At 62.4% G+C, this 18,901-nt stretch overlaps 1 protein-coding gene across 1 annotated transcript; it reads left to right on the top strand.

Annotated features, from left to right (window-relative positions):
• Positions 1-1,832: 1,832 nt before the first annotated feature.
• On the top strand, positions 1,833-18,511 carry ADCY3 (adenylate cyclase 3). The gene is made up of 20 exons (XM_068397666.1): positions 1,833-2,507; positions 7,950-8,099; positions 10,258-10,388; positions 10,812-10,923; positions 11,345-11,472; positions 13,452-13,610; positions 13,693-13,855; positions 13,939-14,097; positions 14,222-14,364; positions 14,452-14,613; positions 14,705-14,792; positions 14,896-15,012; positions 15,141-15,400; positions 15,486-15,567; positions 16,002-16,160; positions 16,428-16,574; positions 16,705-16,818; positions 16,889-17,015; positions 17,365-17,489; positions 17,802-18,511. Exons 1-20 carry the CDS (start codon positions 1,833-1,835, stop codon positions 17,982-17,984), a joined length of 3,384 nt encoding a protein of 1,127 aa, XP_068253767.1. The 3' UTR covers positions 17,985-18,511.
• Positions 18,512-18,901: the final 390 nt, after the last annotated feature.

Below are 18,901 nucleotides of genomic sequence, written 5' to 3'. Positions count from 1 at the left end.
AGGTGGCCAGGGCTCATGTCCCTGTCCCTTGCTGGCCAACACCCTGCTCGCTTGAGCTCCTCCTCAGCTGCAGCTCAGGAATAACCCCGAGCACGCCCAAAACCTCCAGGGAGCTGTGGCTTTGGTGCTCTCATTTTGGTGTTAATTACTGCACAGAAGCAATTACTTCCCCTGTTAAAGCAGCTGAGGTGGCCTCTCGTTAGAGCTGCTGGGGCAAGGACACACGGCAGCGCGGTGCCCCTGGCCATGCAGTGGCTCAGTGTGGCCCAGCGTGGTTCTGGGTACTGGGGAAGGCTCCTGGCAGCGTGGTCCGGGGCTGATTTGGGGCATCTCCATCAGCTCTGAACCGCAGCCGCTTTTCCAGATCCAGGGGTGGAAGAGGGGAGCAGGCGGCAGCTGAAACGTGGGGGAGAGGAGGGGGAACTTTCCAAAGAGGTTTCAGTGGGGTATTGATCAGGCTGGGGGGATTTGGGCAGCCTAGATGAAGGGGGACGTGCAGTGGGGACATTGGGGTTTCTCTGCTCCCCAGTGGGGGTGTTATGAGGTGACTGTGACCCCAGAGAGGGCCAGGGGAAGCTGGAGAGGGGCTTTTTACAAGGGCATGGAGTGACAGGATGAGGGGGAACAGTTTTAAACTGAAAGAGGGGAGATTGAGATGAGATGTGAGGAAGAAATTCTTTGCTGTGAGGGTGGTGAGAGCCTGGCCCAGGTTGCCCAGAGCAGCTGTGGCTGCCCCCTCCCTGGCAGTGTTCAAGGCCAGGTTGGATGGGGCTGGGAGCAACCTGGTCTGGTGGAAGGTGTCCCTGCCCGTGGCAGGGGGTTGGAACTGGATGGGCTTTGTCCCTCCCAACCCAAACCGTGGTTCTATGGGGCGAGAGGAGCTGGGGGAAGGACAGCCTGGCCCGCTATGGGGCTGTGGGGTGTATGGCACCCTGCTCATCCCCTGGGTTGGGGTCCCTGGCACCCAGCGACACGTGGGTCCCCGGGGGGCGTAGCCCCGGGTGCTGTGGGGTCTGTGAGCTGCTGGGGAGGGGGGGACGAGGAGGAGGATGGAGTGGGGGAGCAGCCCCGTGTCCGAGCTTCCCGGGGGACCGAGGGAGGGCCACGAGTGGGTGCAAAAACCCCCTGGCAACGGGCCCGCTGGCCGCTTTCCCCCTCCCCGGTGGCAGCGGGGCCTCCCCGCAGCCGGCACCGAGGGGGTTACGGGAGGCGGGGACGCCCCGGTACCGGCCCGGCCGGCGGTGGGTGCCCGCCCCCGGCCCGGGGGAAGCCCTGCCAGCTCCCCCTTGCATCCCCCCCCACCCCATCCCGAACCGCTCACCGTGCCTCCGCGGGGCCGGGGACGAGGAGGCGGCGGGGGCGGCCGGACGGGGCGGCCCCGGGGGTAGGGAGCGGAGCGGGGGCGGAGGATGCTGGCGGCGGGGCCGCACCTGCGCTCCCCGGGGCTGCGGCAGCCGGGCTGGGACCCCGCACCCCGGCCCTTCTCCATCCCTCCATCTCTCCATCCATCCCCCCGGGAGGCAGCACCGGGGCGCAGCCCGGAGCTCGTCCCCCCCCGGAGCCGGTGGCCCTCGGAGGAGGGGGCAGGGAGGCATCGCGACATCTCCGCGGCGCCGGGGCTGCGGGGCTGGCACTGCGCACAGGGCCGGGGAGGGCTGGCAGGGAGCGGGGCGAGCTCGCCCCCGGCCTCCCCCTTCCCCTCCCCGGCACGCAGCGGGCTTCGGGGGTCCGGGGCTCGGCGGTGCTGCGGGGGATGCCCCGGTGAGCGCTGGGCTGCGGTGGGGGGGACCGAGGCATCTCTGCGGGGCCGGAGCGGGGGATAAGGTGCGGCGATGCCGAGGAACAGGGCGTTTTCGGAGCCCGAGTGCTCGGCCGAATACTCCGCCGACTACTCGGTGAGCTTGCCGTCGGACCCCGGGCACGGCGTGGGTCGGACCCACGAGGTGACGGTGCGTAGCTCGGGCCCCTGCCTCTGCCTCCCCCGGTTCATGCGCCTCACCTTCGCTCCCGAGTCCCTGGAGAACCTCTACCAGACCTATTTCCGTCGCCAACGTCACGAAACCCTCCTGGTGCTGGTGGTCTTCGCCGCCCTCTTCGATTGCTACGTCCTCGTCATGTGTGCCGTGGTCTACGCCGCCGACAAGCTGGCCCCGGTGCTGGCCGCGGCGGCCGGCTTGGTCGCCCACGTGCTGCTCTTCATCCTCTGCAAGTACAGGTTGCTCCCCGAGCGCGTGGCCCGCAGGTTCCTGCCCTACATCCTCTGGGTCCTCATCATGGCCCAGATCTTCTGCTACCTGGGTCTCAACTTCTCCCGCTCGCCTGAGGCCAGCGACACGGTGGGCTGGCAAGCTTTCTTCGTCTTCTCCTTCTTCATCACGCTGCCCTTGCGCTTGGCGCCCATCGTGCTCATCACCGGCGTCTCCTGCGGCGTTCACACGCTGGTGCTCGGTGTCACCATCGCCCAGCAGCGCCAGGACGCCCTGGATGAGAGCGCGCTGCTGAGACAGGTACGGGGCCAGCGGGAGGGGGTGTGGGGTCCCCCGGGGTGGCGGGGGGTGACGGGCAAATCGTCCCCGTTTAGTGTTTCCATGAGTTACCGTAGGGTCCGTCCCCCTCCCTGTGCCCTCACCCTAAAGCCAGGTTTGATCCGGACCCTGCGAGCTGATCATGGTGTTTGCTGGGAGCAAGGGGCTCCCAAAACATGCCTGAGGATTGACCCGCGTAGGGAGTGAGGTGCTGGGGAGTGCAGGAGCCCGTGCTGGGACACATGGCCACAGACCCGGCCCTACAAGCACGATCCGTCCCCAGGAGCCACCTGGGGTGCGTGGACACATGTTGGGCTGCTGGGGAAACTGAGGCACGGTGGACCTCAGGCTCCCCCGTCCACCCTGTTCAGTGGCCTTGCTTGCGCCCATTTCCCTTTGAATTGCAAAAATAGCTAAAAATGTCCAAAAATGGCCATTTTTAGCAGAAACGTGGCAGGAGCCCAGCTTCCGGGCTCACAAACAGCCTCCGGAGCTCTCCCAGGAGGAAGGAGCCAGGCAGTTGCTTGGCCCCGGCTTGGTCCCTGGGCGATGCCCATCACCCAGCCCTGTGCCTGCAGCAGAGCCTGGGGATGCTTCGGGGTGATTACCTGCACCAACAAAGCTGGAGAAACAGCGTCTCCGAGCCCAAACGTGGCCCTAAGGATGGGCCACCCCTTGACGCAGGCAGCAAAGGAGGGGACACGGGGGAGAGCCGTCCCTTGCCCACGGGGTTCACAATATTTCCTGGGAAATACCCACCTGGAGCAGTTAGAGACTGGTTTTATTCCCTAAATCAGTGGGTTTCACAGCTTGGCTGAGCCCTTTTTCTCCCACCGATGTCCCCACCGCCTGGCCATGCACCCCTCGAGCTGGGGAGCCTTTCCATGGCTGGGGTGGGGGAGAAAAAATAAAGCCAGAGCTGAAAACTTGTGTGCTGGTGGCTGCTGGTGGCAGCGGGGAAAATCCCCCTGGAAGCACCCGCCCTGCTCCGTGGGAGGATGCGAGGGGAATTTGGGATGCTCTGAGTCAGGTCCTGGGAGACCCCCAGCTGAAATAGGAAGGGAGAAGGGGGGTGTTTATTTGCTTTTTGGGAGCGTTGAGCCTGTGAGTTTGGAAAATGGAGCCTGTTCCCCCAAAAACCCCAAAATACCGAGTTTTTCCTGTCTCTGGGGTGTGTGTGTCCCTCGGCGTGGGACATCTCCCGGTGTCACACGGCGTTTTGCAAAGAAAACCACTTTTGGGGCACAGTTTTTGGTGCTGGGGTGGCAGCGTGGGTGCCCTCCCGGTGAGGTGCCACCAGCCCTGGGGTGCGGGAAGCGAGGGGACATGCGGGCATCCCCCCCCCATGAGGCACCACGCATGTGCCGCTGCCACCACGTTAATCATTGCCGTGGCACGGCGAGTCCGGGGCCGGTAAAACCTTGGCAACGCGGCATGCCTCAGCCTCGGCGAAAGGAGGAACATTATGTCCAGAAATAAACATCCTCCGCTCGGCGATTGCGGCCGGTGGTGGTGTGGCTCCCGGAGGGCACCGCTATTAATAGGGTGAACTGGAAGATGTCGCTTGAGCGGGGCTGGTGCAGCCCCGGGGAAGGGGGATAATGGGAGAGGGGGAGCCCCAAGGCTGGGTCGTGGCAGGGGGTTGGGGTTTGGTGGTGGTCGAGGCTGTATCTGCCACGGTTGCGTCCTCACTGGTCACCCAGTCCCCGTTTGGGTGGCCCCAGCACATCCCACCACGACCTTCCCTGCGGGATCCCCATGGGGATGGAGGGATGAGGCTCGGTCCACCCACGCATCTTCCTCTCGCTGCCCCCCAGATTACTGAGTGCAATGACCGGTGACAGTGCTGGCATCAGGGTCTCCTCCGTGTCGGGCTGTTCCCTGCCGTGTTTTGGGGTGCTGGGAGGTATTTTGCAACTCGAGGCACGTGGGCAAGCGCCGGGGGAGGTTTTTGGGGCCGAGCATCCGTCGCACGGCTGGAGGATGCTCGGCGTGGGATGCGGCTGTGCCACGCGGTGCTGGGTGAGCGGATCCTTGGGGTTTCTGGTGGCCCTGGTGTGCCAAGCTGTGCCAAGCCATGCCAAGCAGCCCCATGTCCATCCAGCCCAGAGTGGCCTGTTGTCATGACAGCCTGAGAGGCTGGTTAAAAATAGCAAGTGGCTGCTTGTTTTGGGGGGTTTCTCCTCCGTGCCCACCTCCAGACGGCTCCTCGCTCACCATCTGCCGTGCCAGGGGTGCAGGGGCTTCCCGGGGATCCCCCAGCTGCAGCGGTGGGGCCTGGGGCAGGATCCGGCCCTGGGGCATCAACTGGAGGTCCCAGGCGCTCTCCCCTGCTCCTCATGCTCTTCCCCCCCCAAAAAAATGTTTCCTTGCTGCGAATCATTTTATCATCCCCAGCACGGAGCCGTGTCAGCACCCAGGGCCCTGTTTTTATTGCCGCACGAGGCCTGTCTCATCCGTGCCTCAGTTTCCCCCTGCATGGAAGGGGTTGGCACATCCTCCCTGTTGCCATGCGATGAGACCGGGCTGCTCGGGGCTTGATGTCCCTCCCGAGGACAGGGACTCCCTGAGAGTGGGGTCACACTAGGGCTTTCCTCTGACCGAGCTGGGCTGTGGGATACGGGGACCAGGGACGGGATAAGGTCCGTACTGGGGAGCTGGGGATCAGGAGAAGGATGCTGAGTGCGGCCCAGGAGTGGCTCCACGCTCTTCCCGCTGCCTCCTCCCCGCTGGCTGTGACACAGCCCATGGCCCGTGCGGTGGGAGGACACCTCCATGTCCCCATCGCCCCTCTGGCGTAGCTGGAGCCTGTTGTCACATCCTCCCCGTCGCTCGTCCCCTTTCCAGACTAAACAACCCAAATTCTTTCAACTTTTCCCTCATCAGTCAGATTTTCCACGAAGGGCTCTTTGCTCCCAGCTGCAAACCTGCTCCGTCCCCTCCAATGGCTGCGGGGACACGGGGTGCTGTTCATGGGGTGAGATGGGTCCAGCCCATGGGGACAGGGTCCAATCCGTGAGGTGGGATGTCTCCAGCCCATGGGGACGGGGTCCAGTCTGTGGATGGGGTCCAGTCCGTGGGGTGATGTGGGTCCAGCCCATTGGGATGGGGTCCAGTACGATGGGTCCAGCCCATGGGGACGGGGTCCAGTTTGTGGGATGGGATGCCTCCAGCCCATGGGGATGGGGTCCAGCCCATGGGGACAGGATCCAGCCCAGAAGATGGGGTCCAGCCCGTGGGATAGGACGTCTCCAGCCCATGGGGACAGGGTCCAGCCCAGAAGATGGGGTCCAGCCCGTGGGATGGGATGGCTTCAGCCCAGAAGATGGGGTCCAGCCCGTGGGATAGGATGTCTCCAGCCCATGGAGACAGGGTCCAGCCCATGGGGTGAGATGGGTCCAGCCCATGGGGACGGGGTCCAGTATGTGAGGTGAGATGCCTCCAGCCCATGGGGATGGGGTCCAGCCCATGGGGACAGGATCCAGCCCAGAAGATGGGGTCCAGCCCGTGGGATGGGATGTCTCCAGCCCATGGAGACAGGGTCCAGTCCATGGGGTGAGATGGGTCCAGCCCATGGGGATGGGGTCCAGTTTGTGGGATGGGATGCCTCCAGCCCATGGGGATGGGGTCCAGCCCATGAGGACAGGATCCAGCCCAGAAGATGGGGTCCAGCCCATGGGATGGGATGTCTCCAGCCCATGGAGACAGGGTCCAGTCCATGGGGTGAGATGGGTCCAGCCCATGGGGACGGGGTCCAGTATGTGAGGTGAGATGCCTCCAGCCCATGGGGATGGGGTCCAGCCCATGGGGACAGGATCCAGCCCAGAAGATGGGGTCCAGCCCGTGGGATGGGATGGCTCCAGCCCATGGAGACAGGGTCCAGTCCATGGGGTGAGATGGGTCCAGCCCATGGGGACAGGGTCCAGTATGTGAGGTGAGATGCCTCCAGCCCATGGGGACGGGGTCCAGCCCAGAAGATGGGGTCCAGCCCGTGGGATAGGATGGCTCCAGCCCAGAAGATGGGGTCCAGCCCGTGGGATGGGATGTCTCCAGCCCATGGGGACAGGGTCCAGCCCAGAAGACGGGGTCCAGCCCATGGGATGGGATGGCTCCAGCCCAGAAGATGGGGTCCAGCCCGTGGGATAGGATGTCTCCAGCCCATGGGGACAGGATCCAGCCTGTGAGATGGGATGTCTGCAGCCCATGGGGACAGGATCCAGCTCGGAGGATGGGGTCCAGCCCATGGAGCTGGAGTCCAGCCTGTGGGATGGGACAGGGTCCAGCCCAAGCATGGGACAGGGTCCAGCCTTCGGTGACGAGGCAGCGAGCCTCCGTACCACGTTCCCTTGAAACCTCAAAGAAAACAGGGTGGGTTGTCACACCCAGGGACATCCCCCTCCGGTGCTGCAGGCTCACAGCCGTATTTGTGGCCGTTGAGAGGGATGGAGAGGGCCAGGAGCAGGAGTCAATCCCGGATTTTAGGGTTTGGCTGTGTTTTTATTCGCTTTTTCTGCACAACGGGGCGCGGTTCCCGTGGCAGGGGCGAGGGGAGCGGGTGGCACGTGAGCCGCCCAGAGCCGCTGGCCTCCAGCAGCGCCTTCCCCCGGGCCCCCACCGCCCTGGTGGCTTTTTCCAAAACATCTCTGCGTGGTTTAACGACGCGGAGCCAGCCCGCGGGGAGCGCGGGGTCTCCTGGGATGCTCAGGGTGTGAGCCCCGCTGGACCCCTCCTGCAGAGCCACCGTGATGGTCCCTCCAGCCCCAGTGAGTCCCCCCAGCACTTCACGGTGGCCGTGGCTCCATGGTTTGTCCCCAGGGTGTATTTTATGTCCTCCTCCAGCATCTGAGTATTTTTTTTCGCTCTCACCGATCAGGCTGTGCTGCCCAAAGAGGGACTTGTGGTGACAAGGGTCTGGACCTTCACTTGTGGTGAAGGGTCTGGAGGGTCTGACCTCCGAGGAACGGCTGAGGGAGCTGGGGGTGTTTAGCCTGGAGAAGAGGAGGCTCAGAGGTGACCTTAGTGCAGTCTACAACTACCTGAAGGGAGGTTGTAGTGAAGTGGGAGTCGGCCTCTTCTCCCAGGCAACTAGCGCTAGGACAAGAGGACACAGCCTCAAGCTTGGCCAGGGGAGGTTGAGGTTGGACATTAGGAAGCATTTCTTCTCAGCAAGGGTCATTAGGCATTGGAAGGGGCTGCCCAGGGAGGTGGTGGAGTCACCATCTCTGGAGGGGTTTAAGAAAAGACTGGACATGGCACTTAGTGCCCTGGTCTAGTTGACGTGGTGGTGTCAGGGCAATGGTTGGACTCGATGATCCCAGAGGGCTCTGCCAACCTCATTGATTCTGTGATTCTGTGCCCATCCCCAGGGCACACACAGGCTTCCCCATGGCTCTGCTCACCCCCATCTCCTCTCTGTCCCCAAAGCTCCTGTCCAACGTTGCCATCTACCTTTGCGCCATCACGGTGGGCACCATGTCCTACTACATGGCCGACCGCAAGCACCGCAAAGCCTTCCTGGAAGCACGCCAGTCCCTCGAGGTCAAGCTCAACCTGGAGGAGCAGAGCCAGCAGCAGGTAGGAGCCACGGCTGGGCAAGGGGACAGTGATGGGACACCGATGTGGCTTTGGGACATGGATAAGGCACCCACAGCCTGCACCCTGCGCAGCGTGGAGGGTCCGTGGTGGGTGGCGATGGGGACAGGAGGACCCGAGGTGGGAAATGCTTTTGTAGCTTTGCACTCTGTGCCCAGTTTGGGGACTGTCCATGTCCTCTTCCAGGGCCTCCCAGCTCCTGCCATGGCCACCACCAAGCTGTCCCCATCCCCGAGCACAGCCACGCAGCAGGTCCCTGTCCTCAGGCACAGCCACGCAGCAGGTCCCTGTCCCCAAACATGGCCATGCAGCAGGTCCCCATCCCCAAACATGGCCACGCAGCAGGTCCCCATCCCCATGCATGGCCATGCAGCAGGTCCCTGTCCCCAACCATGGCCACGCAGCAGGTCCCCATCCCCAAGCACAGCCACGCAGCAGGTCCCTGTCCCCAAACATGGCCATACAGCAGGTCCCCATCCCCAACCATGGCCATGCAGCAGGTCCCCATCCCCAGGCATGGCCATGCAGCAGGTCCCCATCCCCAAGCACAGCCACGCAGTAGGTCCCTGTCCCCAGACATGGCCATGCAGCAGGTCCCCATCCCCAGACACAACCACGCAGCAGGTTCCTGTCCCCAAACATGGCCATGGAGCAGGTCCCCATCCCCAAACATGGCCACAGAGCAGGTCCCCATCAGGACCCCGGCCACCTCACGGGCTGGTCCTGCAGCAGCCCACGATGGGGACGGCAGAGCCAGCAGCGATCCCCGCCGGGGTGAAGCCCCCCGCGTGTGGCTGTGCCGGCACCGCGCCGTGGTGGCCCGGCAAGAGGAGCGGTGGGTGAGGAGCGGGTGTCACGGGGCCAACGAGCTGTCTCAAAGCCCCGTTTTCTCCAGCTTGGGCTAATTTTAGTGCCTTATCTGGGGCCTCTCTCCCTATCTCCCATCTCTTATCTGGGAGCAATTTGCTCCCAATGGCAACAAGAGCCACGTGGTTGGGTCGGGTCGGTGACACCAGCGTGTCCCCTTTGCTGCGAAACGGGGGTGGATGCTCTGGTGGGGCTAGGGCCAGGGCTGAGCGATGGGGGCAAATCCTGGGGCTGGGGGATGCTCCGAGCGCCTTCAAGGCCCCAGCTCGTGGGTTCGGAGGGGTGTAGGGAGGGACACGGGGATTATTCTCCCATGAGCTCAGTTTCCTTAGAGAACTGAGCTAAAAATAGCAGGAAAGGCCGCTGGCGTGTGGCCGAGTGGCTCGGGGAAGGGGGGGCTGCGGGGCAGGGAGCGATGCTGGTGGCCACATCCATCCCTCCTCCCTCCAGGCCACCGGCGGGCTGCAGGTCCAGTGGGGACAGCAAGGGGTACGATGTCCCCAGGTGGCCTTGATCCTCCTGGGGGACCTTGGTCTGGTCCTGTGCGTGGATGCGGGTACCCACCACGCTTTTAAATTGATAAATCCTCCCTGGCGTGGTTTAACCCGGGTTCATACACCCAACCCCGGGGCAGGACACCCTGGGGCAGCTCGCAGGGACCTTGGGGGACATGGGTGCAGAGCCTGAGGTCACCCCCAGCACCATGGCCCGGGTTTATTTGGGCTGATAAAACCTTGGCCAGCCCAAGGCATTGTAATTCTCGTGCTCCCAGCGAGGGGCTGGGGTCTGGCTTGCCCCTGCAGAAGGGAGCTGGGGTGCACAAGCAGATTTTGCAGCTCCTCAACCCGTGTCCAGATAAGGGACTGTCCCTCCTTCCCAAGGCTCTGGGGACAGGGACACGGCAGTGCCCCAAAAGTGCCACCCTCCCCTGGCTGGGATTTATTCCCACTTGTAAAAATCTTGATGAGAACCTGTGAAATAGGGAGGAAAATGGTAAAAGCAGTGGCTGGCACCTATGGCAGAGCATCACCAAGGGGGACCTACCATCCATGTGTGCATCCTCACCTTCTAGCACCTTCCAGTACCTGAAGGGGCTACAGGAAAGCAGGAGAGGGGATAATTTTATCGGAGGAGTTGCAACACATTTAGACCGTGAAGTTGCACCATGGATTTGCACCATGGATTTGCACCATGGATTCACTCCATGCGTTGCTGGGCTTGGCATGGTCTTGGCTTCAAGCCGTGGCGAGCTCCCCTCCGTGCCCGTCCCCAGGAGCGGCTGATGCTCTCCATCCTGCCCAAGCACGTGGCCGATGAGATGCTGAAGGACATGAAGAAGGACCCGAGCCAGAAGGAGATGCAGCAGTTCAACACCATGTACATGTACCGCCATGAGAACGTCAGGTAGGACCATCCCTTCAACCAGCGCTAGGACAAGAGGACACAGCCTCAAGCTTTGCCAGGGGAGGTTCAGGTTGGACATTAGGAAGCATTTCTTCTCAGCAAGGGTCATTAGCCATTGGAAGGGGCTGCCCAGGGAGGTGGTGGAGTCCCCATCTCTGGAGGGGTTTAAGAAAAGCCTGGACATGGCACTGAGTGCCCTGGTCTAGTTGCCATGGTGGTGTCAGGGCAATGGTTGGACTCGATGAGCCCAGAGGGCTCTGCCAACCTCAGTGATTCTGTGATTCTGTGATAAAGAGGGGAGAGATTGGGGTGGTTTGTGGTGACACAGGGTGACGGGGACAGCCACCAACCAGACCATGGCTTGGGGCCCCCTTTTTGGAGGGGGACACGTGGGGCTGAGCCGCTCGCCGTTGCTCCCCGCAGCATCCTCTTCGCAGACATCGTGGGTTTCACCCAGCTCTCCTCGTCCTGCAGCGCCCAGGAGCTGGTGAAGCTCCTCAACGAGCTCTTCGCCCGCTTCGATAAGCTGGCAGCCGTGAGTGCCCCCCTCCCCAAACCCTGCCTGGCATGTCACGAGCGGGGCAGGTCTCAGCCACCACGTACCCCCGCTCCAACCCCAGCTGAAAGCTTCATCCTGGGATGGGGATGAGGAGGTTAAAATATTATTGTTAAAATATTATTATAAAATATTCTGTGGGAGACGCCCTGTCCTGTGTTGCAAAAATAGAGCTGGGAAGGGGGGGGTGCCCCCCCCAAGCTGGCGTGTGGCCGGGCACCCGACTGAGCCCTCCGGGGAGCCGGGGTGGGAATGGAAAATCCGATTATTTATGTCCCTGCTGGGCACGGGAGACTCTGCGTGGGTCAAGGTCAGCCTGGGCGAGGGGTTGGGGTGGGGAGGAGGTCCCAGCTGGTGGTGGGGGGTTGACACCGTGCCCCCCCCCCATCCCCGTCCCCAGAAGTACCACCAGCTGCGCATCAAGATCCTTGGTGACTGCTACTACTGCATCTGCGGGCTGCCCGAGTACCGGGAGGACCACGCCGTCTGCTCCATCCTCATGGGGCTGGCCATGGTGGAGGCCATCTCGTAAGGGCTTTCTTCTCAGGGAGGGGTGGGGGGGTCCTGGTGGGTGGGCTGGGGTGCACTGTGGGGGCTTTGGGGGTTGAGCCTCTGCAAAATGCATTCAAGTATTAATGATGGGGGCGGGGGGAGGTTTGGGATGGGGTGGGAGGGGGTGACCCCAATATCATCTGGTCACCAGTGGTGTCCCCCAGGGCTCAGTGTTGGGGCCAGTTCTCTTCAATATCAATGATCTGGACGAGGGGATCGAGTGCACCCTCAGTCAGTTCGCAGATGACACCGTGTTGGGTGGGGTGTTGATGTGCTGGAGGGCAGGAGGCTCTGCAGAGGGGTCTGGACAGGCTGGAGCGATGGGCCGAGGCCACTGTGTGAGGGTCAACAAGGGCAAGTGTAGGGTCCTGCACTTGGGGCACAACAACCCCCCGCACCGCTACAGGCTGGGGAAGAGTGGCTGGAAAGTGCCTGGTGGGAAAGGACCTGGGGGTGTTGGTCAATGGCGGCTGGATATGAGCCATCAGTGTGCCCAGGTGGCCAAGAAGACCACCAGCATCCTGGCTTGTACCAGCACTAGTGTGGCCAGCAGGACTAGGGCAGGGATCGTCCCCCTGTGCTCGGCACTGGTGAGGCCGCACCTCGAATCCTGGGTGCAGTTTTGGGCCCCTCACGACAAGAAAGACCTTGAGGTGCTGGAGCGAGTCCAGAGAAGGGCAACGGGGCTGGGGAAGGGTCTGGAGCACAAGTGTGATGGGGAGCGGCTGAGGGACCTGGGGGGGTTTAGCCTGGAGAAAAGGAGGCTGAGGGGAGACCTTCTCGCTCTCTACAACTGCCTGCAAGGAGGGTGTAGCGAGGGGGGGTCGGTCTCTTCTCTCAGGTAACAAGTGATGGGACGAGAGGAAACGGCCTCAAGTTGTGCCAGGGGAGGTTTAGATTGGAGATCAGGGACAATTTCTTCATGGAAAGGGTTTATTCAATATATTCATTAATGACTTGGATGAGGGATTAGAGTGCGCTGTCCTGCATCTGGGCAAGAACAACCCCATGTACCAGTACAAGTTGGGGGCAGAGCTGTTGGAGACCAGTGGAGGGGAAAGGGACCTGGGGGTCCTAGTGGACAGCAGGATGACCATGAGCCAGCAGTGTGCCCTTGTGGCCAAGAAGGCCAATGGCATCCTGGGGTGGATTAGAAGGGGGGTGGTTAGCAGGTCGAGAGAGGTTCTCCTCCCCCTCTACTCTGCCCTGGTGAGGCCGCATCTGGAATATTGTGTCCAGTTCTGGGCCCCTCAGTTCAAGAAGGACAGGGAACTGCTAGAGAGAGTCCAGCGCAGAGCCACGAAGATGATTAAGGGGGTGGAACATCTCCCTTATGAGGAGAGGCTGAGGGAGCTGGGTCTCTTTAGCTTAGAGAAGAGGAGACTGAGGGGTGACCTCATTAATGTTTATAAATATGTAAAGGGCAAGTGTCATGAGGATGGAGCCAGGCTCTTCTCAGTGACATCCCTTGACAGGACAAGGGGCAATGGGTGCAAGCTGGAGCACAGGAGGTTCCACTTAAATTTGAGGAAAAACTTCTTTACTGTAAGGGTGACCGAACACTGGCACAGGCTGCCCAGAGAGGTTGTGGAGTCTCCTTCTCTGGAGACATTCAAAACCCGCCTGGACGCATTCCTGTGTTATATGGTCTAGGCAATCCTGCCCCGGCAGGGGGATTGGACTAGATGATCTTTCGAGGTCCCTTCCAATCCCGAACATTCTGTGATTCTGTGATTCTGTGGTTGTCAAGCGCTGGCACAGGCTGCCCAGGGCAGTGGTGGAGTCCCCATCCCTGGGGGGATTTAAAAGCCGTGTAGATGTGGTGCTGAGGGACATGGGTTCATGGTGGCCTTGGCAGTGCTGGGGTAATGGTTGGACTCGATGATCTCAAAGGTCCTTTCCAACCAACACGATTCCATGATTTTATGATTCTATCCTTGTCCTCCTCCCCCCAGCTACGTGCGGGAGAAGACCAAGACGGCGGTGGACATGCGGGTGGGGGTGCACAGCGGGACGGTGCTGGGCGGCGTGCTGGGCCAGAAGCGCTGGCAGTACGACGTGTGGTCCACCGACGTCACCGTGGCCAACAAGATGGAGGCGGGCGGCATCCCTGGGTGAGCATCTCCGGCGGGGGGGGTGGAGGTGGGGGACGGGGACAGGGTGCCCTGCGCCCCAGGGTGACGCCGGCGCCGGCAGGCGGGTGCACATCTCGCAGAGCACCATGGATTGCCTGAAGGGCGAGTTCGAGGTGGAGCCGGGGGAAGGCGGCTCACGCTGCGAGTACCTGAAGGAGAAGGCCATCGTCACCTACCTCGTCGTGGTCCCCAAGCAGCCCCTGCGCAACGGCATCAACGGGGTGGTGAGTGGTGGCGGTGGTACCACGGCGAGCCGGGGTCGGGAGGGGGACACCCCACCATGACCCACCACCCTTCCACCTTGCAGAAGCTGTCGCTGACCTCATCCCATGGTGGCTCCCCACCGTTGGTCAACACCAAGGAGCGCAACGGTAGCCTCAGCCTGGCCTGCGCCAGCCCCGAGGAGCCCGAGGAGCCCGACGCCAGGGTGAGGGGCACCCTGGAGAGCGGGGAGGAGGATGGAGAGGTACAGCCCGTGCAAAGCATCTCATCCCAAAGCGTTTGGGGGCTGCCAATAGCCACGCTGGGGTGGTTGAACGTCCCACCGGTGCCGGCGTGGTCTTGCTGATGGCTCGGCTGTGCCGGCGCAGGCGGTGAACCCCTCCTTCCCCAACCCTCGGCGGCGGCTGCGGCTGCGGGACCTGGCCGAGCGGGTGATGGACGCCTCGCAGAACGAGCAGGAGCTCAACAAGCTGCTCAACGAGGCCTTGCTGGAGCGCGAGTCCATCCAGGCGTGAGTCACCGCGGCCGGCGGCGTGTCCTGGCACGGCTCGGCGGGTCCCCGGCGCCGCCGGACGGTGACGGGCGGTGTCGCCAGCAGGCTGAAGGGGAAGAGCACCTTCCGGCTCTCCATGCGCTTCATCGACCCCGAGATGGAGACGCGCTACTCGGTGGAGAAGGAGAAGCAGAGCGGGGCCGCCTTCAGCTGCTCCTGCGTCGTCCTCTTCTTCACCGCCGTGGTGGAGGTCTTCATCGACCCCTGGTATGGCAGGGAGGTGGTGGGGTCAGGTGGCCCCAAGCCCCGCTCAGCCCCATCAGGCTTCAAACCCGTCTCCTCTGGGTCTTTTTGGCAGGTTGGTGGCCAACTACGTGACCTTCGTGGTGGGAGAGATCCTGCTGCTCGTCCTCACCCTCTGCTCCTTGGCTGCCATCTTCCCCCGGGTGAGAGCGAGATGGGCTCACCACTCACGGTGGTGGCACACCATGATGTCCCACCACCGTGTCCTGCCTCGCTGAACCCCTCCCCACCTTCCTCTCCCCACAGGTCTTCCCCAAAAAGCTCGTGGCCTTCTCCACCTGGATCGACAGGACCCGCTGGGCGCGCAACACCTGGGCCATGGCCGCCATCATCATCGTCACCATGGCTGACGTCGTGGACATGGTGAGCCACCAGCCTGGGCGCTCACGGGGCTGATCCTCCATCCCTAGAGCCTGTAATGGTGCACAGCCCCATGGAGAGGGGCAGCCCGTCCCCATGTCCCCCTCCTCACCCTGCCCTTGTGCCCTCAGCTCAGCTGCCAGCAGGACCACAGTGGGCCGGGCAATGGCACAGTGGGGCCACCACGGCCGGGCGGCTGCGGGGAGCAGCCCAAGTACTACAGCTACATCGCCTTGCTGGCCTTGGTGGCCACCATCATGCTGGTGCAGGTCAGCCACATGGTCAAGCTGACCCTCATGGTGCTGATCACTGGGGCTACTGGTGCCGTCAACATCTACGCCTGGGAGAACATCTTTGACCAGTACGACCGCCGCCGTGGCCAGCAAAGCATGTAAGGGGTGGCAGGGGGTAGGCACAGGGTTGGGGGGCATGGCTGTGCCCACCGCCCACCCACGCCTTGCTGCCTCTGCTGGCAGGTCCTTGCTGGTCCCCTCCAAGTACTCCATGACGGCGATGATCTTCATCGTGATGCTCAGCTTCTACTACTTCTCTCGCCACGTGAGTGACTCGCCCCCCCGGCCCCAGGGAACCTCCCCTCTCCTCTGCGTCTTCACCCTCAGCCCCCGCCCTTATTTCTTGCAAGCTCCAAGGCAGCAGGATTTGGCCCCAGCTGTGAACAGCATCTCCAGCTCTTCTCCAAGGAAGCCCACCCAAGGAAGCCCTTTCTCTCCAGAACAACTCCATCTTGCCCCCATGGTTGGGGGGGGCAGCAATGTGGTGGCCCTAAGGCCCATGCCTGCCCCGTGAGGGTCCCATTTGCACCTTGGAGCAGGTCTCATATCCCCAGTGAGGGCTTCACCTTGTCCCAAAGCCTTTTTCCAGGCTGTCTCCAAGCCCAGACTGGCCCCACAGCAACCAGGATACTCCCAGTGCTGGAGGGGACCCACTGGTGGGTGGGAACTTGGGGGTGCAGCCATATCCCCCACCCACAGGTGGAGAAGCTGGCCAGGACCCTCTTCCTCTGGAAGATCGATGTCCATGACCAGAAGGAGCGGGTCTACGAGATGCGGCGCTGGAACGAGGCCCTGGTCACCAACATGCTGCCCGAGCACGTGGCCAGGCACTTCCTGGGCTCCAAGAAGCGGGACGAGGTGAGGAGCACCCAGGAGGGGGTGTTTACCCCCATTTTGGGGAGGGGGCTCCAGATCTGGAGGGCTTTGCTGTAGGCTCTGGCTGAGCATCTTTGGTTGGATGAAGATGATGTCTTGGCCTTGCAAGGTGAGGTTGCAGAGCGCCGTCATTTTTCCACCCGTGCCAAGGGAAGATGGCTTCACAGGAGGGTTTGGGCTTGCTGGAGGTGCTGGTGTCACACGTGGGCACGTCCCTGGCTCACAGCCACCATCCCATCCCATCCCCAGGAGCTGTACAGCCAGTCCTACGATGAGATTGGCGTCATGTTCGCCTCCCTCCCCAACTTTGCTGACTTCTACACGGAGGAGAGCATCAACAACGGGGGCATCGAGTGCCTGCGGTTCCTCAACGAGATCATCTCCGACTTTGACGCGGTGAGTTGGGATGGAGCCGGCCGCGGGGATGGCATGGAGCTTGGCCAGACCTTCCCTTCCTGCCCCATCTGGGGGCAGAAGGACCTGCCATGGCCTCGGGGTGCCTGAGAGCCTTGTGTCCATGGCTCAGCTCCTGGATGAACCCCAGTTTCGGTGTATCACCAAGATCAAAACCATTGGCAGCACCTACATGGCCGCGTCTGGAGTGACCCCCGATGCCAATGCCAACGGCTACAGTGCCAAGGTGAGGGGTCCCCACGGTGGGGGGACAGTGGGCAAGGGGTGAGCAGACCTGACCCACGCTGCCCTTGCAGAAGGAGACCCTCTCGGATAAGGAGCGCTGGCAGCACTTGGCCGACCTGGCTGACTTTGCCTTGGCCATGAAGGTGACGCTGATGAACATCAACTATCAGTCCTTCAACAACTTCATGCTCCGCATAGGCAAGTCGGGGAGCGTGGGGCAGGGTCTGCCTTGGTGTCCCCTGTGCCTCCTTCCCCTGAAGGCAGCAGGACTGGGGTGGGACCTTCTAGCCCCGACCCATCCCCTGGGACAGACTCTCCTGCAGATCACAGAATCAACCAGGTTGGAAGAGCCCTGTGGGATCACCGAGTCCAACCATTGCCCTGACACCACCATGGCAACTAGACCAGGGCACTAAGTGCCATGTCCAGGCTTTTCTTAAACCCCTCCAGAGATGGTGACTCCACCACCTCCCTGGGCAGCTCCTTCCAGGATGTGCTGGTCGTGTCACCAGGCACGGAGGTGACCTCTACTCCCCCTCTTGCGCAGGCATGAACAAGGGGGCCGTGCTAGCGGGCGTCATCGGTGCCCGCAAGCCGCACTATGACATCTGGGGCAACACGGTGAACGTGGCCAGCAGGATGGAGTCCACCGGCGTGATGGGGAACATACAGGTGGGGTGACAGGCTGGGGGGGGGGCAAATCTGCAACCCATGGTGGGGCTGCAGCCCTGGAGACCCCCCAGGCTTGGGGTGGGAGGGGGAAAGTGCTGCCGGGAGCATGCGGGAGGGTTGGGGCTGGTTGAGGGGCTCCTCCGAGCTGAGAAGAGGGCAAGGGGGTGCTCAAAGAAGGGCATCCCAAGACAACAGGGTGGGAGCCAGGCTGGTGGGTAGACCTGTTGTCCGAGTGGCATGAGGGGGTCACGTGCCAGGCAAGGACCACCCCCCTCAACCCCAGCCTGCTGCCATGTCCACTTGTCCCCGCAGGTGGTGGAGGAGACCCACCTCATCCTGAAGGAGTACGGCTTCCGCTTCGTGCGCCGCGGAGCCATCTACGTCAAGGGCAAAGGGGAGCTGCTCACCTTCTTCCTCAAGGGCCGGGAGAAGCAGGGCTCCTTCCTCAACGGCTCCTCCGTCACCCTGCCCCATCAGGTGGTGGACAGCTCGTGAGGGGCCGGGGCGCCCACCAGCCAGCACAGCCACCACCTCCTGGCGCTGAGCGGGGTGGTTGGGAGGGGCACCCAGCACCCACCGCCGGGGACGTCCACCCCGCCGCGGTCCAAGATCTGAAACCCAACTCGAGAAACCAACCCCTTCGCACGCCCCTTTCCGGAGGTCTCTGATGGGGGGGGGTTTGCTCCATCGTGCCGGACACGGGGCCGCCCCGCTGAGCTCCTCCGGCCGCTCACGCTCGAGCACAAGCGCACGCAAAGCTCGCAGCCCCCCCCGGGGCTGAGGACACGGCTGCCACGCGCTGGGCACGAGGAGATCCAAACTCAGGGCCAGATGGGAAGACACCACGTCTCTCCTGCGTGCCAGGAGTGGTAGCTACAACCCGGGAGTGGTAGCTACAACCTGGGAGCGGTAGCTACAACCCAGGAGCAGCTGGGGTTTGCCGTTAGCTCGTACTAAGTTCATCCTCGTCACAAACCACCGTAGTTAGGAGATGGGGAGAGGGAGAGCAGGGAGGAAGGCGGCACCGATATCATGTATTTCAGATATATAAATATATAAAATATAAGAGTAAACAGCGACTTTTATATTTTTAACCGTGCCCGTTGCCTCCCAGTGGGACCAGGGGGTTGAACCCAGCGCTGCCAGGGCCGGGGGGAGAAGGCAGAGTGCAATGACACCGCTAGTTTCTTGAATAGAAGCAGTTGAATTTCAAAGCCTGATTCCACGCCTGCTTTGTTCTGGGGGTTGGGGTTGTGTCGAGAAGGGTTTGACCACCCTTAGGAGGGGATGTTGGTCCCCAAAGGGGGAGGGTAGTGCCAGGGCTGAGTATATCCCGTCAGTGGCACTCGCTCCTCTCCCTCACTGGGGCTCAGCCGAGTACCCAACCACTGGGACGGTGATATGAACGATAC

The sequence above is a fragment of the Nyctibius grandis genome, chromosome 1 (assembly GCF_013368605.1).
Source record: "Nyctibius grandis isolate bNycGra1 chromosome 1, bNycGra1.pri, whole genome shotgun sequence".
NCBI classification, from domain to species: domain Eukaryota; kingdom Metazoa; phylum Chordata; class Aves; order Nyctibiiformes; family Nyctibiidae; genus Nyctibius; species Nyctibius grandis.
This window is presented reverse-complemented; position numbering and strand designations above follow the sequence as displayed.

Excerpts from the sequence above, each read along its gene's own strand:
- ADCY3 (XM_068397666.1), top strand. The coding sequence starts at position 1,833 with ATGCCGAGGAACAGGGCGTTTTCGGAGCCCGAGTGCTCGGCCGAATAC. Across the intron at positions 15,568-16,001 it reads TCTACTACTTCTCTCGCCAC|GTGGAGAAGCTGGCCAGGAC; the intron begins GTGAGTGACTCG and ends CCCCACCCACAG. Across the intron at positions 17,490-17,801 it reads GCGTGATGGGGAACATACAG|GTGGTGGAGGAGACCCACCT; the intron begins GTGGGGTGACAG and ends TTGTCCCCGCAG.